The sequence below is a fragment of the Quercus robur genome, chromosome 10 (genome assembly GCF_932294415.1).
Source record: "Quercus robur chromosome 10, dhQueRobu3.1, whole genome shotgun sequence".
NCBI lineage: Eukaryota > Viridiplantae > Streptophyta > Magnoliopsida > Fagales > Fagaceae > Quercus > Quercus robur.
The window spans coordinates 48,639,851-48,661,231 of NC_065543.1; the positions used below are offsets into that span (position 1 = coordinate 48,639,851).

The following is a 21,381-nucleotide window of genomic DNA, read 5'->3' on the forward strand; positions in this document are numbered from 1 at the left end:
CTTTAAGGGGTAACTGATAAGCCCTCTTGTTTATAGGAAGCCCAAAAGGGAAGAGCCCACCATGTTAATTTCCCTTGATGGTTTACTTATGAATCCCATTGGTTAATTTACTTTTTATCCTGTTTCTTTTCCTGTGTTCCGGTTTTATTATTTTTTTTTTAACTCTTTTTATTAGCCAATTTTTTTTTCTTGATGCCAAAATAAAAACGGCATTTGGTCATCATTAAAACAAGAAGAGTACTTTTTATTTTTTATTTTTATAAAGCGGTAATTTTGATTTGAACATCGCTTTCATATGATTCTACCACCATTAAAATAATTCAACGCAACTGATATGATATACTTTCCTATTGCATAAAAGTGAAACTTATGTATGAATTCCATACATGTGACTCACATTTATGTGAGAGAAATGTGTAATTTACCAGATATATGACATGATCTCCCCTACCACCTAATATCTTTTTTATTAGCAGCATCATCAAAACAAAACAACTTAACAATTACAAAAGATATTTTAAAAAATGGTTGTCTCTAAACTTATATTGTTAAAATAATAAAATACATGGTTTAATAGTGATTTTTTTTTTTTGAGTTATTATAAGATTACAACATTTACTGCCATCTTTTTCACAACTGTTCTATATAATCGACTGTGATTAGACTTATGTCATTTTCCCATGAATTTATTATTGTTTTCTATCTTTGTAACAAAGTTATTGCACAAAAGATTGTACTTTTATATTTGATCCTTTTTTTAGTTATTTCTTTTTAAATTCTGACAAGAGGTTCAAACCTGTACTAATTGGAATTTTCTAAAACTATTTTTAATCAAAGGCAATGACCCACCACTACCACCACCACCACAATCTTTAATCTTTTCGGTATTTGTCATTTTGGGACCTTTTCTAGGTGTATAGCACCGCCCATAGTTCACGTTACCTGGACAAGTCACTTGGGTCACCAGTCACCACCATCAAATAGAAACTAAACCAACTTTTTGTCCAAGTATAATCTCATATCCGTGTCTGCTGTAGCTTGTCCTATATTAGACTTTTATTAGCTTTTGGTCCCTTTTTTTAATTACTATATTAAATTAATCAATCACCTAATAAGTTCCTCTATGACTTGTTAGTTGTTAGACCACAAGTCCAATAAAATTTGACAGTTTGTGAAGTAGTGTTGAATTTCATCATGACCAAAACTTCTAAGAAAATTTGCTGACGGTTGCATAGAACTCTATTTTTTAATCTGAATTTATAATTGTGAATTGAAATTTAGCATCTTATTAAAAATAATTATTGAATTTTAGTTTTGAAAAATCATTTCAATATTCAATGTGGACTAATTAGGTATTTAGACACGTGGTTAAGAGAGTGTGATGTGGGGTTACAATGGCAAAGTATGGAATCCCCCAAAAGAAGATTTTTATAATTATGATGATGACAATGTTTGACACAAAGGAAAAGGAATGTAAGTGTCTTGGAAAAGAATTTCCTTGAAGGCATGATTCCTTGAGGATGAAGGAAAGTCATATAGATTATTTTGTTTCATAAAGTTGAATTTTACCAATAAACTAATTAATAAAGTTATTATGTTATTGTTATCAAATTTTCTTCTTTAAAATATTTGCAATCTTTCCCTCAATATATATACACACACATGCAAGCATGGTTTGCGAAAAAGTTGAAAAGTTAATGACACTAAGCCACAAGATCTGCAATTAGTACAATCTGTTTTTTAGGTCATGAATCATGATATATAGGCTTTTATGTCAATAATTTAACATAAACTAGACTAGTCTAAAATCTTAGGAAATTATTAGGACCTAGGAAACAAATAAAAAAAAACATAAGGTCCCAAAAAAGCACTGTAGATGTTCAGATAATTTTTTCAATAATCTAAAATATTTGCAACCTGCAATACCAAATAATTACCATGAAGCATGGTTCAATATTGTTTCTAAAAACAACTAAACATCTAAAACACCATTTAAAAATTGGAGCTTATGTGAAACATGCATTGTTGATCAAAAATTTAAATTTAGCCTCGTGTAATGCCATAAATAATACATTACATACAGTATATGACTCATTGGCATGGGACAATACTGATAATAATAATAATAAAAAATGGCAGGACTAAACATTTTTTATAATCCTAATAAATCAAGTTCAAAACTTAAAAAATGTCTCAATACACGTTGGATACAGCGTTCAGCATTTGTGTGTTTTTTAGTGGGTCCATGCATTGTTTATGGGACCCACAAATACTTTATTCGGTAAAAAAAAATAATTTAACTAGGTCCAACGATACTATTCATATATTTAAAAATTATTTTGTTACAGTATTTTTAGTTTTCAGCAATAAGCAATATCCAAACGAACCTTTAATTAACTTCTTGGTTTTATTTTCATTATTCATTTCGATAATTAATTAATAATATTTGTACAAACCAGGAAATTAGTCAAATGATATATAACAATTGTGGGGCCAGAAAGTTTGTGACCCCAGCCCATTTCATGTTAAGGCCCAAGGCCTGCGCCGAGGAGATACAGGATCGAGGACGCATTATGAGAGTCATGGACGGCCTAAGGAAATGGCCGAGGACGAGCTCCTGCTCGGCATGCCATAAATGCCCCTAAAAGGAAAAGTGATCACAGTGCGGGAACAACACAAGTAAAAGACTGCCGAAATTGCAATAAAGCATTCTGCACATGACAGAGCCATACTCTTCAGCTTTTACAACCACCCCCAACCACTCTGGGTATGGACTGATGGGACAAGTATCAGTCCTAGAAAGTCGAATCCACACGTGGACGTTGGATAAGGGATACAGGCTAGTATAAAAGGAAAAGTAAGCAATCCAGAGAAAGGGGCTGGGAAAAATGGTAAAAAACCAGAGCCTCCCAACCCGCCTCCAGGAGAAAGACTCCTAGAGCGAACACGATTTAATTATGTATGAACACCACGAAAAACCACTGTCTGGTGACCAAGGCCTAGCTTTTCAAACTCACGCTCTATAAATGATATTGTTTGGACCTTTTTACGTGCGAACCCAACACTATTATGGGTCGTTACAAATCGGGTCCTTATAACAATATATAAGAAAAAATAAAATTATTAAGTGCTAATTAGGATTAGTATTTTTTTTTTTCAAATCAAAATTATAATTTTATTCAGTTTTTAATCAAAATAAACTATCTACTATAAGTTTATCTAGATGCCCATTAAACCTTGCTCATGAGATACTTATTATCAATTAAAGTTTATTTCTTGTTTATTATGAAACAACTATAGTTATACATTAAAAAGGATTACGCTTTAAAATCTTGTACATATTATTTTATGAGGATGCATTTTTAATTGAAAATTAGTTAAAGTATAATTATACATAAAAAAAAATGAAACTTGAAAAAATTCCATATAAACAAATAAGTTTAAAATTTTAAAATAAAAAGAAAATAACAAACAACCTCTATATGTTTTGAGATGAAAAATTGCCAACGAGAGTTTGGTTCAACTGGTAAGGTTCGTTCACTCCGCCTAACTAGCCCAGGTTCGATTCCCGCTACCAGCAGGCTCTTGTTGGTGGGCTTTCTTGGTGAGGGTAGCCTCCTCACACGGACTGGATAGAATGGCTTGAACTTGACCCCAGTCCGACGTCCTGTCCGGGGGCAAAATACAACCATAAAAACCCCATTTTTTTCAACCAAAAAAAAAAAAAAAAAAGAGATGAAAAATTGGATCATGCAAATTGAAATTCTTAAGCAAAAATGAAAATTGAAAAGTGAAACAATTTATTTAGTGACAAAAACAGGAAAAATCCAAAGATTTTTTTTTTTGTAGTAATGATGTGAAATCTGACAAGAAATCTAGTAGTAAATTTTATTTTTATTTTTATGGGAATATAGTAGTAAATTGAATTATATGTGTGGGGAGGATTAAATATGAATTTTGTACCTATAGCACGTGTCAACCAACAGGGAACTAAAGTTTGGGTGTCAGAAAAAGCTATTTCCACATATTTCTTGTCATAGAGAGAGAGAGAGAGAGAGAGAGAGAGAAGGCAGAGAGTATTATGTGCAGAAAGTAAGCAAAACACAATTCCACCACCACCATATATCCTATCAAACTGATGAGACTGCAAGAAAAGAAAGAAAGTGAACCTCTGATTCTCTCTCTCTAGCTTTGCTGTGTCTCTCTTTTCTCATTACAAAGCTCACATATTCTCACCTAGCCCATTTGAGTAACATACATATATTTTATCTGCGTCACTCACCGGAGTCTTAACTGACACCATGGCCGTTGACTTTAGAGCTTACAGGGTCCACTCTGCCAAGCACTTCTCTTCTGTTCAAGCTGCACGCATTCACTCTGGTATTTTTGTTAGTTTTTATAACTTGTTTTGCTTCTGGGTTTGATAATTGATATATGTATTTGTGGTTTGTTTACATTGTTTTTTTTTTAGCTGGAAGGTATTTGTTTTTTCTTAACTGGGCAAGTGGAAAGTGACAGTTTTTTTTGCAAAGTTTGAGGTTCAATCTTGTGTACTGGGTTGTCAAGTTGTACATTTTACTAACAAGAAATGTTATTTTTTTAAGGAAAAAAAATTCTAAGTTTTAATTTTGTTTCTGGGTTCTTGGATTGTTTGATTGGTTATTGATTTAATCGAAAAAAAGAAGAAGAGGTTTTTAAGTTTTTAACGTAGACCCATGTTGTCAGAAGACCTTTCAGTTTTGCTTTTTGTTATTTCAGAAAATGAAATTGATACTTTAAATATATATGATTCTAATGGACCTATTTTGCTTTAATTATCAATCGGTTAGTATTGTACATGTTTTTTGCTTGTGAGACAATAGACCTAAATCCATTTGATTTTATTCACAATTATTACTTTTAGAGAATTTCAATACTTTCTGTTTATCGATTTTTACCCTGTGTAGCACTCTAGAATCTTAGAAGAATGTTTTTGTAATACTAGGTAATCAAGAAAAATAGGCTTGCAAAGGGACTAATGTAAGATCTTGAATCCGAGGCTTTGATTAATTAAGAGGCTGGAGAAAGTTTTACTAGGTTGGAGGCTAATCAACCCCGCCTAAAGTGATCGTTATGACGAATTGCCCTGAAGATGAACTTAGTGTGCAAAAACAGAAGTGCAAAAAACAGTTAGAGGAGATCAATAGTGATCTGTTAACACATCAGAGGTCTTTGGAATGGCTTAGGACTAAATTGGTGATATTGAAGAGCAAAGCAAATCCTTCATCCAAGTCTCGTGGTTCTGGCATACTTGAAAACCAGCAAAAAGATGATGACCACAATTTGACTGAGAAAACATCTCAAGGTGTGAGAGCAAAACGTGATACAGTTTTGGAGACATAAACAGGTTTTATAAGTATGGGGTGAACCAGTCAAAGGTGCAGCCTTGTGGTGGAAGGCTCGGGATGAGTTGTAGACCTAGGGGTTCAAGTCTCTACTAGGAGTTCCCCTAGATTACCTGTTACATGGGTTGACGGGTGGAGTTGTTTGGGTCTAAGGGGCCCTGCCTTAGTGAGGTTCAACGTCATTAAAAATAAAAAAGGGTGATGAATTCTAGAATGAAAGATGGTTACTTTATGTATTAGCTTCCTCTTCATGATAGAGTGTTGTTTAGAGAGAACTAATTGCGTGCAAAGTTTTCTTGCAATATAAGTTAGTTTCTTAGGAAAGAGATAAATAGTGACTGTTCCAACAAATTGTTTCAGGTTTAGATCACAGGGATTACGACAAAAGAGTTCATTCCCTTTCTCTGTTTTCCCTGTCTGTTTATTTGTGTATGTTTTTCGCTTTCACATCCATTGTTTACATGTCAATTAATCTATCTGTGGTATTGTAGGTTTTGTTGTTGATTTGATATATCTCTGATTCTCTGTTGTGGTCACCCATTGGTCTCTAGATTGCTGAATGTTGTGTCTAACAATTCCTTTTTTGTCCTTTTCTCCTCCCTAAACAGAAAGTCACACAATCCTCTATGATTCAGACAATGATGATGATTCAAGAGCTTTATTTCCTTGCCCCTTCTGCATTGTGGACATCGATGTTTCTGTGCTCTGTAGCCATTTGCAAGAAGAACACTGTTTTGACTTAAAAAATGCGGTATGTGCTCTTCTTTATTTTCATTTCTTAACATTTTTGGAGATAGATCTTCGAATCTGTCTTGCCTTCTTGAGTGATAAACTTCCTAATGAAGTTGATCTAAATACCTGGGTGCTGCTTCCAACTAATCCGAAGTTGAAAATTAATATTTTTACTTGATATGGTGCAGCCTATCAATCGCGGTTTCAATGAAAATAACTATAACCATTCAGCATTTATGACATTGAAAAAATAGGGACAAATGCATGTGAAAATTATGAAGTATTGTGTGTGTTTCAATTAGATTTTTATTAAGATTGAAATGCTTCAGTGTTGGTATCACAGGTTTGTCCTTTGTGTGCGGCAAATCTTGGGAAGGATGTGATAGGGCATTTTATTGTGCAGCATGCAAGCTCGCTGAAGGTATTGCTACAATTTTGGTTTGTCATGTTATAGATATAGAGTACCCATCTCTTTGAAGTATATATTCTGCTTTGTATTTATCAGTGAAAAAAAAATCTCTTTGCAGCGAAGGAGAAAATCTGAGAAATATGGCTTCTTGAGTGGTAATTCAGCTATGCTTGGAAAAAAGTTTCCAACACATCCCATGGGAAACAAGCATGAATCTACACCTGATCCACTCCTCTCATCATTTATCTACCATATGCCTTTTTTGGAGCCTAAATGTATCCCTCAAGATGAATGCTTCAGAGAAGATGCCTCCTCTGCCACATCTGATGTGAAAAGGTATACTCCTTTCTGTTCAGACTTATGGGGTGGTCTATCTAAAAACAAAACTTACAGTGCGATCAATTCTATTAGGAAACACAATATAAGAAATTTCAAGATATAATATGAACGTTATTAATGCAGGTAAAATATGTCACTGTTGTAAGTTTTTTAAGTTCCCTTTTCTTTCATTAATTTATTAGATGAGATTTTATACTTTTGAGCTAATGTGATCGTCTTTTAAATTATTAATAACAGTAACCTGAATATAAAACATTAACACCATGCTAGCACCACCCATTGCTTGAGAGAGCATAATTTGATAACTACTGTTTTCATTGTTTAAAGTTCAATCTGGACATTTATTTGCAACTTCTAATTTTTAATCCGTTTCTAATGAGGCTTAACTATTTTCACCTGCTCACAACTAATCTCATCTCAAGTTTCACAAAACCTCTTTGAAGGTATCATGCTCCCATTTTGTTCCTTATTTGCTTGGTTTACAAGATTGCTAATTATTGAGGGCCTCTATCCTTTTCTTTTGTTAAGTTATCTGGTCAATGGGGTTTGGTTCTTTAAATTCCTGTGTGTGTGTTTTGAGTGCACAAAGGGTATCCATAATTTTTTGTTTCTATTTCTTCTTCTCTAGTTGTAAGACTTTTTTTATTAGCTTAGTTTCAGTTGATTGTGATTTGTAGGGTTTGTAATAACCAGCAACCAACAATTTAGCATGCTTCCAGAGTGTATATTGGAAATCATGACTTTTCAGTCATTTCATTTCTTCATGTCTTAACCACGGTTGTTTAGGAAGTGGCCCCTTAACTTTTCATCTCTGTCACTAATATGGCTTTGGATAAACATGATGAAGTCAGTGCACTCGTTTATCTGAAGTTTTTTATTTGTCCAATCACCTGTTTCAAAAAGTGGAGCAGCAGGGAGTCTGCCTAATATCATTCTTTTCTATTATTTCTTGATGTTAATGTGCTAGATTGCATACTTTATTAATTTTTTAAAATTAGAATCCCTTAGTTGATAATATACTATCAAATAAACATCCATATTTTTTAGCTCTTCCGATATCACTGAAGTCTCATCTGCAGTTCCATTGATGTGCTTTTAGGATGGCTTTGAACTAATCTAGAACTTATATTTGATTCATTAAATACTGTTTATAGGTATGATGATTAGGAAATGATTGTGAATTGTGATTGGTGAAGAACAATATAATGATAGGTTAGGATCAGGAAAATTATTACATGCATTTATGAGAATGGAATACAATGCTAGGCGATGTTACTGATGCTTCTTGTTTGTGCAGCATTGAGCCATCTTCACTGCATGAAGATCATGAACAGAATAAAGAAGAGAAGAGGAAGAAAGCTGCTTTTGTCCAAGAGTTGATTATGTCAACCATATTCTAAAAAACATCCCCATGCATGTTTGGTGAAGCTCAACTTTTTCAGAAGATGCAAAAGGTTGCTTCACTTACCAGTTGCCAATGACCCGTTTTCCACAGGCACTATGTTTTTCAATGGTGCATAACTTCAGGATATAAATTAGTTTCTATATTAGGTAGCCGACTAATACATCTTTTACATGTTCATGGAGAGCAGTGTGAATTTATTTTCAACCCATCTATGTAATGAGTAGAAACAATCGTTTCTATATATAAAGCTACTTAAATCTATGATATCTAAATGCCAGGCGCAAATTTCGCTGGTGGTGCGTTTTGTTTGTTGTTACAACAATGAGAATAATGGAATTAAAATAGGAGTCTTCCTTGGTTTATTTAATAATGAATAACTTTTCAACATGTCTCTTCATATTATTCTCCTCCGCCCTCTGTTTTTTCTTTAACAAATGTTAAAATTGAGATCTTATACATGATTGTTGAGAAGGTCCTAATGATCGGATTAAAGATCATAACATTCAACTCTCAATAAATAATAAAATGAAAAATCATCAATAATGATGATGTATGTTAACAATTACAAGACTCATTTAAAATATATACGTAATCTAATAATTTTAAGGTGGAAAGATACAATTTACCTTATATTTTATATAAATAAATCAATTGTTATGAAAAGATATACAAAATTGTATTCCAGATAAAAAGAACTTGAAAGCCAAAGGAAATACATTTATTTTTATATATATATATATAATTTTTTTTAAAAAAGAGCCACAAATTAGTAGTATCATTAATGATATAAATAAAATCAAGCGACACAAAAATTTTCTAATAAAAAAAGGGTAATATGTTGTAATTGATGCATAAATAAAAATTTTATTTGTAGTAAGATAATATAAAAGTGTTGTTACATCGCTTATAAGTCATAGCTTAACACCTCTAAGTTGTAAAGAATATCGTGCACTTATAAAATGATATGGATGGGTTATTTTAATTAACAATTTTTGCAAATACATCTTGCAAGTTCTAACTTCTATTTTATCTCTTTTATTTCATGTAAATAACATTTCATTCTCTTTTCAATCTTCTCCACTCAAACTTGATGATTGAACTTCACTAGTCACACCCTTCGTCCATCCGTGCTCATGAATTACAACCACCTTACTAAGGCCATGAAGATTAATATCAAACACAACTGGATTACTTGGACCCATGATTCTACAAGTACAAATCGCCCCATTGGGTCTTGGGAATTTTAGCAAGTGCAAAACATCATTTTCTAGTGGAGATAGTATTCACAAGTATAATTGATATGCCACCTACGAAGAGCATAGAAATGAATCAATCATTTATTTTTTTGGCTCAAAGGGTAGAAAATTTTTATTCTTTCTCAAATTTGGAATGGGCGGTTTTGGGAAAAAAAAATGTAGGTAATCGATTTTAGGATTAATTATCCATTTGGTTCTTAGCGTTTGTTATTTATAAATTTGGAGGAGTTTCCATATCAGCTTTCATTGAATTAAGAATTGAGCTCCTAAAGAGAGTCCAGAAAAATCTCTTGAAGTTTTGTTTGAGTTTTATATTCTAGTCTTCATAGAATTATGAGTTATGAAATGGAACATTTAAAGAGATTTATGAAAGAGATTTTAGCTAAATATGATAGTTTCTCACCTTATCCAACTTCTATGGGAACTTGAAAGTAAATACTTTAACACCATACACCTATTATGCTTACTAAATAATTGCTAGTAACTTGGTAACTTTAATTTTTTATAATAAACAAACCATTGAACATTTAAAAAAAATAAAAAAGAAAAAAGAAAAAACCATTTAAAACCATGGGCTGGATTTTCCCTTCTAGCCCAGCTCATTGACTAATCAAAGGCCTATTAGGCCCAACCCTATCTAGCCCTTTTCCAACCCTTAGGTAATCCTTTGAGACTAAACTATTAATTAACACTAAATTTGGTTATTTATTTTATTATATTAGTAGTTCAAATTTTGGCTCAATTCTTCTTCGATTAAATATTGAATAATTATGATTTAAATTTTAATAAATATCCATATTATGAAAATATATCACATTAAAATGAAAAAAGATTCAAATGTTGGCTATTAATTGACATGTCATGTGCTATGGGGTGAATGCATTTATACCATATATTAATTATTCAACTAATATTCACTATATATTTTTATACAATTTATATAAAAAAATTATTTGGAAAACTTATAATAAAAAAATGATATAAAATATAACATCATTTGCTTTGATAACTATTGAAACAAAAACCATACAAAAGTAAAAGCAAATTAAATCACACATACAATCAAGATTATAAAAATTGTAAGGACCAGATTTGGGTCCCTAACCCAAAGGATGAATGAACTTAGGTCCAAAAAACCCAATACAATGAATTTGTAGAGAGTGGGTTGGAAAATCGGTTTTAGTGAGTTGGACAACAAGTAAAGTGGATCCAGATGATAAGAAAATGTAAGTAAACTAGTTTAATCTAAAGAAAATCGTCCTCGACACTGTTCGAGGAGATTAGTTCTTATATATTAATTCTCAAGTTTGATCACAAGTTCAGTTCTTGATTGCTACATTGTTTTTCTCTTCATTTTTCGATTCCTCTTTTCTCAGGGGTCTCTTACATTATATATCTCCCTGTGAATGATCTTGGCCCTCTACTTGTGGATCGTTCAAGCCACTACTTGAGTGCTTGTCCCATTGGACACCCCCACAGGCCCTCTGTGAGTTGGGGCGACCAAAACAGCACTGTTTAAGGGTCTTCTTCACATAAATGCGGCCAAAGAGTTAGCTGTAGAGCATTCAATGTGGTGGTAGCAATTTTTTCTTAGATATTTCTTGGCTCCCATTTGTCCTGTACGTTTACAGTGCATATCCTTATCAATAGAACTTCCTGAAACGTCATTCTAGACGATAGAACACACTTTCCGACCTCCACCTCGTTAGTTGAAGAAACACTCCTCCTCGGCTTGCTTCCCCTATCTTTCACAATCATAGCTTGCTTGTGAGGTTCAAAATCTTACCTCTTCCTTACTATTGATCTATCCTCGGACTACTAAGCCTTCTTGGCCAAATCTAAGGCCCAACATATATTTTGGGCCCCTTGTCCCTACAAAAATAATCATGCTCTTAAATTAGCCAAAAAAAAGATTAAATATTTATAAATTCACCTAGCTATAATTGTTTACAGTGTTCAAATGCCAAAATCCAAGATCATCAAGGTCAAAATTGGCAGATGCCAAAATATGCAATGGGAACTAACCATATTACCATTTCATCGACAAACATTGGCTAAACCAACGAGTCTTTTAGCTTTAGGCCAGCTACATGTACCACTTGGATTGCATTGACTTCACCTTCTGTTGGGATATTTAGTGTGGGATAATAAGAAATCATCGTCTCCAATCGTGCAACCTTAAGTTCAAGTTGTTGAAAGTCTGTGTGGGGCTTTCACAAGCTAATTGGAACCTTCATTGCTGTTGGTTGCGCTACCTCAAATAAGGTTGTGCACAGGGAGAGTTGGGCGGGTTGAGGGAAAAAATTTCAACTAATCCGCCATTGGCGGGTTGAAAAAATTCCAAATTATTGCCAACCCACCAACCGGCAAAAATGGCAAGTTAATTGAAAATTTGGATGATTTCAATTAAGTGGGTTGGGCGAGTTAGGCAAGTTAATTTTAGTTGTGTTGTATACTAAGATTTAAAATTTATTTTACCATTTACGGATAAATTCAAGTTGTCTTATAAACTATTGAGGAAAATCTTAATAACTGACCCACTTTCTACATTAAAGTACGCACATCTTAATCTATAATTACTTTCTAAATTTTTCTTTAAAAAAAATGAGGAAAAAAAAAACACTATGAGTACCCATGTCTATGGTCACCATGTATGCTCACAAATATGTTGGGAAAATTATTATTTTGTTAGAGATATTTTAGCCCAATAATATAGACCCAAGTTTAATCCTACTTTGTGTGCAAGTCAAGTCTTTTACTTGTACTACAAGTCTATTGATCATTGATAGTGTATGGTTAGCCTAAAGTTTAGCTTACTATATATATCCATGTTGGATGTAAACTGTTAAGTTAAATTACGTAGCCCTTTGTATTCTTGTGTTACTCTATTTTATGCTTCTGCTTCCGCATCTATTTTACCATATTTAACAAGGTATCAGAGCCAAACTTTGTTCTTAAAAATTACCAGATGATATCACATTTGCATAAATAACAGTATTTTATTGGTTGGGAGGTCAAGGAGAACCACGTCAACAATTTCTCTCACTGCTGCTTGGATAAAAGATTTCTATATATATGAAATGAGAAATCTGAATACATTTCCAAATAAATACTTTCACTTGTGACTAGAAGAGTGCACTGAGCTGGACCCATTAGGAAATATGAAATGAGAAATCTAAAAACCTTGCCATATTAATACTTTCATATGTGACTAGAAGAGGGCACTGAGATGGACCCATGAGGAAAAGACACCGAAAGAGACAAGAACGATTGCTGTGGAAAACTAGCTTTGCTGCGATCGGCCTTGAGTTTATAAATTAATAAATGATTCACACTGCTATAATCTTATTCCTAATCCAATGAACAAGCAATTAAATTTGGGCTTTAAGCTCATTTCACTATGCTGGCTCACCAAAAAATTTGTAAACTTCAAGTGGGCACAAACGGGTCTTCTTCTACACAGCCAAACTCAAAACCTGAACAATCAGACCAAAAAAAAAAAAAAAAAAAAAAAAAAAGAGAATTAGCCGAAATGAGCATATGAATATGACTAGGTGGGGATAGCAAAAATGCCCTTCGATCCGTTCTGTCCCGCTTTGCTCTACGTAACACATTTTGCCCACCACATCACACCTCGCCTCGAGTATATATATAGCCCTGTCTTGCTTCGCTCCCCTTGTGCTCTTTTTCCATCCCCAAAAATAACACATTTTGCCTACCACGCCACATCTCGCCTTGAATATATATATATTGTTCAATATTTTATACATGTCCTACTCGAAAAGGTGAAGAATTGCTTATAATCTGATCCCATCCCCTTGTCCCGTTGTTATCCCTGATATTATGAACTTCGAGCACCAAAAAAAGAAAAAAAGACTTGCTTTAAACTACGACAATTGATTGTTTCAAATTTTCAATCATCCCGAGACAAGATGCATTGCATTTAACCTGCAATTGCAAACAAACACAGACTATCATCAATTTCATGGACGAGTAAAGAACTCCAGAAATGAGCTAAATCGGGAATCATCTGTATGCTACCGCTCTCTTCGAAACCCCATTTGCAGTGGCTACATATAACTAGCCTTCTCCAAGGCATTTTGTTGCAGTTGTCATCTTTCAGGTAGCAGGAGCCCTTACCAAAAACATTTTCATTATAATATAATAGATTGAATTATATATATAAAGGAGTAGTCGTTTTCTCATAAACAATCAAATGTAACCATTACAATATGAAAACAGCAATCACTCTCTTGAAGGGCTTTGCTTTTCTATCTTTGATTTTTGCCATCAGTTTTCCTTTTCCATTCTATTTTCCAATAGCAGAATTTCATAATAAAGTTAATACTTAGTACTTTTAAATAGTGGACATGCCTGCACACATCATCAAGAGCATAATGTCACTGTTTTTTTTTTTTTGGGGGGGGGCGGGGGGGGGGGGGGGGGGATTATAATTCTTTATTAAGGGGAAAACAAATTTACCAATGTTTCAAGGCCAACTCTGATTATTATGAAGACATAAATGACACTATTACAAGGCTAAAATTTAGCACTGTAGAAGTGGCACCTCAAGAGCAAATGCAACACATCTTTCAAACAGGTGATTGTGTTATTGTGTAGACTTAACACAACCCATATCTCAAATGCAACAACAGAACTAGTTGGCATGTATAAAGCATGACTAGAAAGAACCACCCAGGTGTGGCTTATCAAGTTGCTTATTGCAACTGACTTATCTTTTCTAAGAAAACTGTGTTCACTCACTACAACTAAAAGTCAAAGAAGAAGCCAGAAAGGAACTCAGACACTGCTGTAATACCAAATTGCTGCTTCCAAGTATACTAATACTGGTGAAAAAAAGCCGAGCCTAGAGACAAGCAACTTTTCTTAAAGGGCTCAGTGAAAATTTGAACATATATCTTCTTCAATCAAAACCAATAAGTAGCAAAAGAAACTAATCATTTTCCCTCTAGATCAAGGTTGAACATCAACCTCAACTAAGAGGGGTGGCACTAAGCATCCGGCAATCAAAGCTGACTTGAAAATCATCTTATGTATTGTATTTGCTTCCTTTTCAGTGTTAAAGAAGCAAATGCAGATAAAAGAAACAATAATTTAAGGATTCTAATACATGAAAATTTAATCTAAACTTTATTTTATGAATTGTTAAAAATTATAATTTAAAAAAAAAAAAAAAAAACAAACAAACAAAGTTTAGATTACACATGCACCAGATATATTTATAAATTATCAAAAAAAAAAAAAAATATCTGTATTGGTAATTAGTAATTACTCATGCACCAAGTGGGTGTCAAACTCACAAACTTGGCCTTCACCTTGCTCTTACAAGGTGAGGAGGTGACATTTGAACTAAAGCTCATTAGCAATTAACCTAAACCGGACATCATGTTTTCCAGTCTTTTCTTTCACTTGACCAATAAGACCAGGGAAAGAAAGCCATGGTAAAAGGAGACAAGTGATTGTGCTAGCCAAAGATACAAAATAGAATATGTGAACCACCTTTGTTCATCAACTGAAGTAGTAGTTGCCTAGTTATAATAAAAGAATTCTTAAATAGGACTCCTAACATTCAGTACAGACAAGCTACAGTTCATCCTCCCAATCACCTAATGTGTTGCATACTTAATATCAAAATTTCAATCAAACTACTAAATAACATACAGGTACTGCTATTATCTAGCTGGGGTATATAATATGAATTAGTAGGTAAGTATTTCCGATGTTATTCTGTTTCATGAAGATAGAGAATACCACCTGAAAAACAGTACCAGCTTGCTCAAAGGGAGAAATGCATGAAAATCCCATATTTCCACACAAGCAAAAATTATAGAAAGTCACTTTGAGTAACCTACCAGATGAAGAACAGGAGTAAACAAAAATAACATTAAATCATCATTAAAATATCTCATCCGACTAGGCTAGACATTAGCACAAAGAAAAAGAAATACAAACCTAAAAAAAATATATGACATTGGAGAGATCAAAGTTTTGTAAAATGGCAAAGCTAATTGCATAAATTTGAGAACAATGATGTCGTTTTGCCACCACTCAAAAAGCGAAGAGCATCATTTCCCTATCACGCATTCCAAACCTTCCTTCATCATATAGTATCACTCAATGATTTTCTGAATAACACCAGCTCCAACAGTCTTCCCTCCTTCTCTGATAGCAAACCTCATTCCTTGCTCACAAGCCACAGGCATAATAAGTTCCACAATCATCTTCACACGGTCCCCAGGCATAACCATCTTCGATTCCTCATCCTTATCATTCATAATCGTCGCCACCCTCCCTGTCACATCTGTGGTCCTCATGTAAAACTGTGGCCTATACCCTGCGAAAAACGGTGAGTGCCTACCACCCTCTTCTTTCTTCAACACATACACAATAGCCTCAAACTTAGTATGAGGCGTAATTGTCCCCGGCTTAGCCAAAACCATCCCTCTCTGAATATCAGCCTTCTGAATACCTCTAAGCAACAACCCCACATTATCACCAGCCATAGCATCATCCAAAATCTTCTGAAACATCTCAACCCCAGTCACAGTAGTACTCCTAGTATCCCTCAATCCCACAATATCCACAGTATCTCCAACCTTAATTGTACCCCTCTCAACACGTCCCGTGGCAACTGTACCACGACCCGTAATCGAAAACACATCCTCAATAGCAAGCAAAAAGGGCAATTCAGTTTGTCTTTGTGGGATTGGGATATACTCATCCACAGAGTCCATAAGTTCATAAATCTTATCAACCCATTGATTCTCACCACGTTTGATACTAGGATTAGCCAACAAAGCCTCTAAAGCTAACAAAGCAGAACCAGAAGTAATAGGAACATCATCACCAGGAAACTCATAAGAAGAGAGTAACTCACGCACCTCTAGTTCAACAAGTTGAAGTAACTCCTCGTCATCAACCTGGTCTTGCTTGTTCAAAAACACGACCATGTTTGGGACACCCACTTGTTTAGCCAACAAGATGTGTTCTTTCGTTTGTGGCATAGGACCGTCAGCACCCGACACGACAAGAATCGCTCCGTCCATTTGTGCGGCACCGGTGATCATGTTCTTGACGTAGTCGGCGTGTCCGGGACAGTCCACGTGGGCGTAGTGTCGGTTCTCAGTCTCGTACTCCACGGTGGCGGTGTTGATGGTGATTCCACGCGCTCTCTCCTCCGGGGCGGCGTCGATTTCGTCGTATTTCTTGGGGGCGCTGTTACCCATTGAAGCTAAAGCCATGGTGAGCGCGGCGGTGAGGGTGGTCTTGCCGTGGTCGACGTGGCCGATAGTGCCGATGTTGACGTGGGGCTTCTTTCGCTCGAACTTGCCTCTGGCGGCGCGTACGGTGAAGCGATGGCGCGTGGTGGGGGAGGCTGGTGTGGGGGTGGGAGTGAGGTGGAGGATTGTGGAAGGGTTGAGGAAAGAGGAGGAGAGGAGGGATTTGGGTTTAGGGAGGAAAGGGAGGGAAATGGAAGAGGAAGGGGAGGAAGAGGGGGAGGAATAGGAGTAGGTGTAGGTGAGTTTTGTGGAAGCTACTGAAGAGGAGATTGCCATGGTGGGTGGTGAGTGGTTTTGGAGGAGAGAGTGTGGAGAGTGAGAAGGGGAGTTTTTTGAGAGAGTGTTAAGAGTTGAAATTGAAGTTTTTGAGTAGTTGGGTTGTGTTATCTATTGGAAGAGAAAAGAGAGCCTCATATCAATATCATGAGGGGGAAGAGGGGTTTATCCGTTGCTGCTGCTGTTTTGGGTTTGGGGGGTCGGGAACTTGGGGGAGTATAGGATGTGGTGTGAGTTGGGTTACTTATGGGATGATGGGTTTTATGTGCAATGCATGTTAGATGGTGCCACGTGTTATTTATTTATTTTCTTGGGGCTGAAAAGGATTTGAATCTTTGAATTTAACTTATTATTGCTATTCTTATTTTTCTAAATGATAATTACATTTTCATTTAGTATGCTTTTTTTTTTTTTTTTGTATGAGTAGAAACATATTTTGTTTTGTTTTTTTTTTTTTTTTTTTAATGTTTGATTGCATTCTTGAGAATGCTCATGAAAATATTTTCAAGTGTTTAACTAGTATGGAAAATAAAAATATTCATGAACATATATATATATATATATATATATTTTTTTTTTTTTGAGAAACCAATTGGCACCACATTTTATTCAACTAAACAGAAAAATTAAAAACAACAATGAAAAAAAATATATGGAGGAATATGCTCCATCCAAACTAAAATAGGAAAATAAAACCTAGCTCTTTTTGCTGAGGCATGGGCTATAGCAATACCCTGCCTCCTAATATGAGAGAAGGAGTGGCTCACAAACAAACCAGCAGTTGACTAAATGTCTTTAACAAGATGTCCAATGGATGGAGGAGATGCACTAGATTTATTAAGAGCCTTTACAATTGATGGTGTATTATAAAATGGGCCCAACTCCAAGCTCGTCCATGATGGTTGTCTAGGGCAAGAGTAGAAAAATAGACTGTAGAGAATGCTCGTCCTTGACAAGGTCGTCCATCCAAAAAGATGTTTGGATGACCTCCATACATTCCGAGCATGTTTTTCTATACAAGTCTTGGACGACCTACACATTCCTATCTCAGAACACAAGTAAAAATTGAGGTTCATTAATACGAACAGCTTCCAATGACGGTTACAGAAAATAAGATAAAAAATGCATAACTTCCATGGCAGTTGTGGAAGTTAACTCCAAACCTTTTGACCTCCTCAATGATAGGGGAAGTTATTAAACCAGTAACTACTTCAAGTGTATGCTATATAAGCACTCATCTACACCAAAATAAGGTAAGTCTTTTTCGAACAGTTCCAAAGAGATTGGAATTCCAAAATTTGAGAGAAATATTGACTTTACCATCGGAGGGTTCTTGGCCAGTCCTCCACAGTCACCTTTGATTGCTTCTTTTCCTTTTCAGGCCTTTTTGATCATTGAAGCCCGGAGCATCCAGCCCACTAATTTCTTACGATCATCAACAACTATCTTGGAATCACCTTTAAAAACAAAGTTATGAATGCCTAATTCCAAAAAGAATTGAATAGCTCTTCTTGCTGCCAACATCTCAAGTAGAACCATGGAGGCCGGCATGGGAATTTTTTCTGACAAGGCTACCATTACTTCCCCATTACAATTTCTCACCATAGCTCCAATGCTAGTCTCATTTGTATCTTCGAAGAGAGCCCCATCAAAATTTTTAAAAAAAAAAAAAAAAAATCATCATAGGCCGAAGGAGACCACTTTGCCATATTTGGTCTGGAGCAAGAGCTGGAGTGAATCAAAGGCAATTTCTTGCCCCTCTGGAATTCCTGGAGATGAGTGCTAGCACCCTCTGTGATTCTCTGAACTGGAAGACAATACAATTCACCATGCCAACAACATAATCCCATAAAATAAAATATCTTGATTGCAAATTCACAATACCAACAAATCTACAATACCAAAATTCACTCAAAAAAGAAAAAAAGGGAAAAAAAAAAAAAACCAAAGAGAGAGAAAGGTGAGTTATGATGGTTCAATCTAGCCATGTATGGGTTGTCATTCCCAAACTAACCACGGGTGTGTTATAGTAGGTCTGAGAGAGAGAGAGAGAGAGAGAGAGAGAGAGAGAGAGAGAGAGAGAGAGAGAGAGAGAGAGAGAGAGAGAGAGAGAGAGAGAGAGAGAGAGAGAGAGAGAGAGAGAGAGAGAGAGAGTCTGAATTGGCCATAAGTGGGTTATGACGATTCGATCTAACCATAGGTGAGCTGCAAGGGTAGGTGGGCGGGGGGGGGGGGGGGGGGGTAGGGGTGAGGCCGTAAATTGTTTTATGCCCGTAAGGGGCTTATTTTACAATCAACTTAAAATTATTTGATGACAATTTCAAGTTGAGAAAATACTTGAAATTGGGGATTTTTTTTTTCTCTTAAAACTGTTTTACGTCTAAACAAATGAACCCTTAGTAGAGAATAAGATACATGGTTTCTCTTAGATTATAGCAACCAAGTGACCAACTATGGTGGTGGCTATTCTGATTATAACAAATTAATTATGTGAGTGCGGTTTCCATTTCATATACATCAAGTAATTACAGTAAGAATCTGATAGGGCAAACTTGAAGTATTGGGTAGAAGGCTTTAAATTCAAGAATTCATGGATCACATGATACCTAAAACTACCTCTTGGATTATGGGAAATTTATAGGCTATTACAATTTGATAGATTGCAAATATGAAAATTAAGATTAGGATAGTGAACAGAGATTAAAAGCACTGGTTTTAAGAAATGATTTGCTGCATGTTTGATGCTTAATGCTATGAGATACTTTAGCCTATGATGGTATCTAAATCCTTTTAAGAGGTTATTCTTTTGAAGATATAACTAGAAATGATCTTTATGGTAGTCCGCAAAATTTAAAGGTATGTATTATATTAAGGAGACTATAAAACTGTTTATTGCAAGTCCCAAGAGAAGTTGTTGGTAAGCAACTTTATCCCCCCATTTTTATCATCGACACATTTTTTAGGCTTAGGGCACTTGCCATTACATCAATATCTGACTTTTTATAATCCAAGAAATTTTGCTAACATAAATGATTACTATTTACTACCAATTTTCATTCGTCCTCCAAATGGTGATGCCGCCGCACTTTGCATATTTCAAATTTCTTTCAAAAGACTTGCGTTTAGGTTTAGACGGAGGAAGATTGGAGCAAAGGAAAGAGCCAATTTTTTCCTCTCCTCTCTTCTTATTTCAAACATAACATACCCTCAAGCATGGGATCCACATGCTTGTGAGAGGTGCGCTTTCTAGTCTTAGTCATCAATTTAGCAATAGCCAACTGGGGCTCACATGTTCAACTCATTGGTTGTTATTAATTGTTAGAGCACACCATGGGTTTGTGGCTCGTAGGAAGTGAATTGACTAATAGTGATTTACGTGCCATGCTAGCCCACGAAGTCAGCCTAGATTCCACATCTTTGATTCAGATTATTCATACTTTTTCCCCTCAAAAAAGAAAGAAAAAAAAGAAAAAAAAAAGGTTATTCATACTTTTGGGAAACTGGTGGGATTTCCAAATCCACCGTTGAATAAATGGTGACCTAAATGTTTGTAAATGATTGGACCTTCCGAATAATATTCAACATTATTCAGCGAAAAAAGATAAAGAAAAGAGAGTATTACCAAACATTTACTTGAGAATCAATTCTTGCCCCCCAAAGAAAAATGAAAAGAAAAGACAAAAAACTAAATAAAATTGTTGCCACATGTTATGAATTATTATAAAGTTGTAATTTAAAAAATAACACTGGCTAAACCTTCATGAACATTTCTTTTTAGGTAAATAGAAAATTCTCTTGGAAAATCATTCAATACTCGGAACAATGCTCATCCTCAAAAATTATAGATCCTACCATCAATTTAATTAATGAAATCTGCTATTATGCTAGATGAAAAAGTATTACTCACTTTACTAGGATTCCTCCATGGTAAATACAAGAACTTTCTAACAAAGATTATTTAAGTCAATTCACAGTCCACTCAAACTATCTCATATTCTCATATCAGATATGATTCGTAAAAAGTACATAACTTAAACAAATAGTAGTCTAAACAAGAAGTGTATAGTGCCCTAAAATAAGACCATTTTGCTTGTTAATTTCTCAAGCTGCATTGAGTTATACAGGCATGATACAGAATCACTTAATTTCCAAATTCAGATGGAAAAACTCATCTCAGTGTCGAAAAACCATGTTATATCTATTCCACAATAGAGAGATATATATGCCAACATTCCAATCAGTAGAGACAATCTTTATCACAGTCCAGATACACTGACAA

General features: G+C 34.8%; 2 protein-coding genes across 3 annotated transcripts; one reads left to right on the forward strand and one right to left on the reverse strand.

The window, feature by feature from the left end:
- The first annotated feature begins 4,036 nt into the window (after positions 1–4,036).
- On the forward strand, positions 4,037–8,573 carry LOC126702312 (protein DEHYDRATION-INDUCED 19 homolog 6-like). 2 transcript variants are annotated; one of them, XM_050400980.1, is made up of 6 exons: positions 4,037–4,380; positions 4,985–5,344; positions 5,993–6,135; positions 6,460–6,537; positions 6,644–6,861; positions 8,162–8,573. In XM_050400980.1, exons 2-6 carry the CDS (start codon positions 5,113–5,115, stop codon positions 8,262–8,264), a joined length of 774 nt encoding a protein of 257 aa, XP_050256937.1. In that variant the 5' UTR covers positions 4,037–4,380; positions 4,985–5,112; the 3' UTR covers positions 8,265–8,573. The 2 variants fall into 2 exon arrangements, with proteins under 2 accessions (XP_050256937.1, XP_050256938.1); XM_050400981.1 differs by lacking the exon at positions 4,985–5,344 and having other exon boundaries at positions 4,042–4,380.
- A 6,842-nt stretch (positions 8,574–15,415) lies between these two features.
- On the reverse strand, positions 15,416–17,294 carry LOC126703694 (elongation factor TuB, chloroplastic). Its single transcript, XM_050402746.1, has one exon. It carries the CDS (start codon positions 17,100–17,102, stop codon positions 15,657–15,659), a length of 1,446 nt encoding a protein of 481 aa, XP_050258703.1. The 5' UTR covers positions 17,103–17,294; the 3' UTR covers positions 15,416–15,656.
- Between the last annotated feature and the right edge of the window lie 4,087 nt (positions 17,295–21,381).

Coding starts and splice junctions, on each gene's coding strand:
- LOC126703694 (XM_050402746.1), bottom strand. CDS start 17,102: ATGGCAATCTCCTCTTCAGTAGCTTCCACAAAACTCACCTACACCTAC.
- LOC126702312 (XM_050400980.1), top strand. CDS start 5,113: ATGACGAATTGCCCTGAAGATGAACTTAGTGTGCAAAAACAGAAGTGC. Junction 5,345..5,992: donor GACTGAGAAAACATCTCAAG/GTGTGAGAGCAA, acceptor CTCCCTAAACAG/AAAGTCACACAATCCTCTAT. Junction 6,538..6,643: donor AGCATGCAAGCTCGCTGAAG/GTATTGCTACAA, acceptor ATCTCTTTGCAG/CGAAGGAGAAAATCTGAGAA.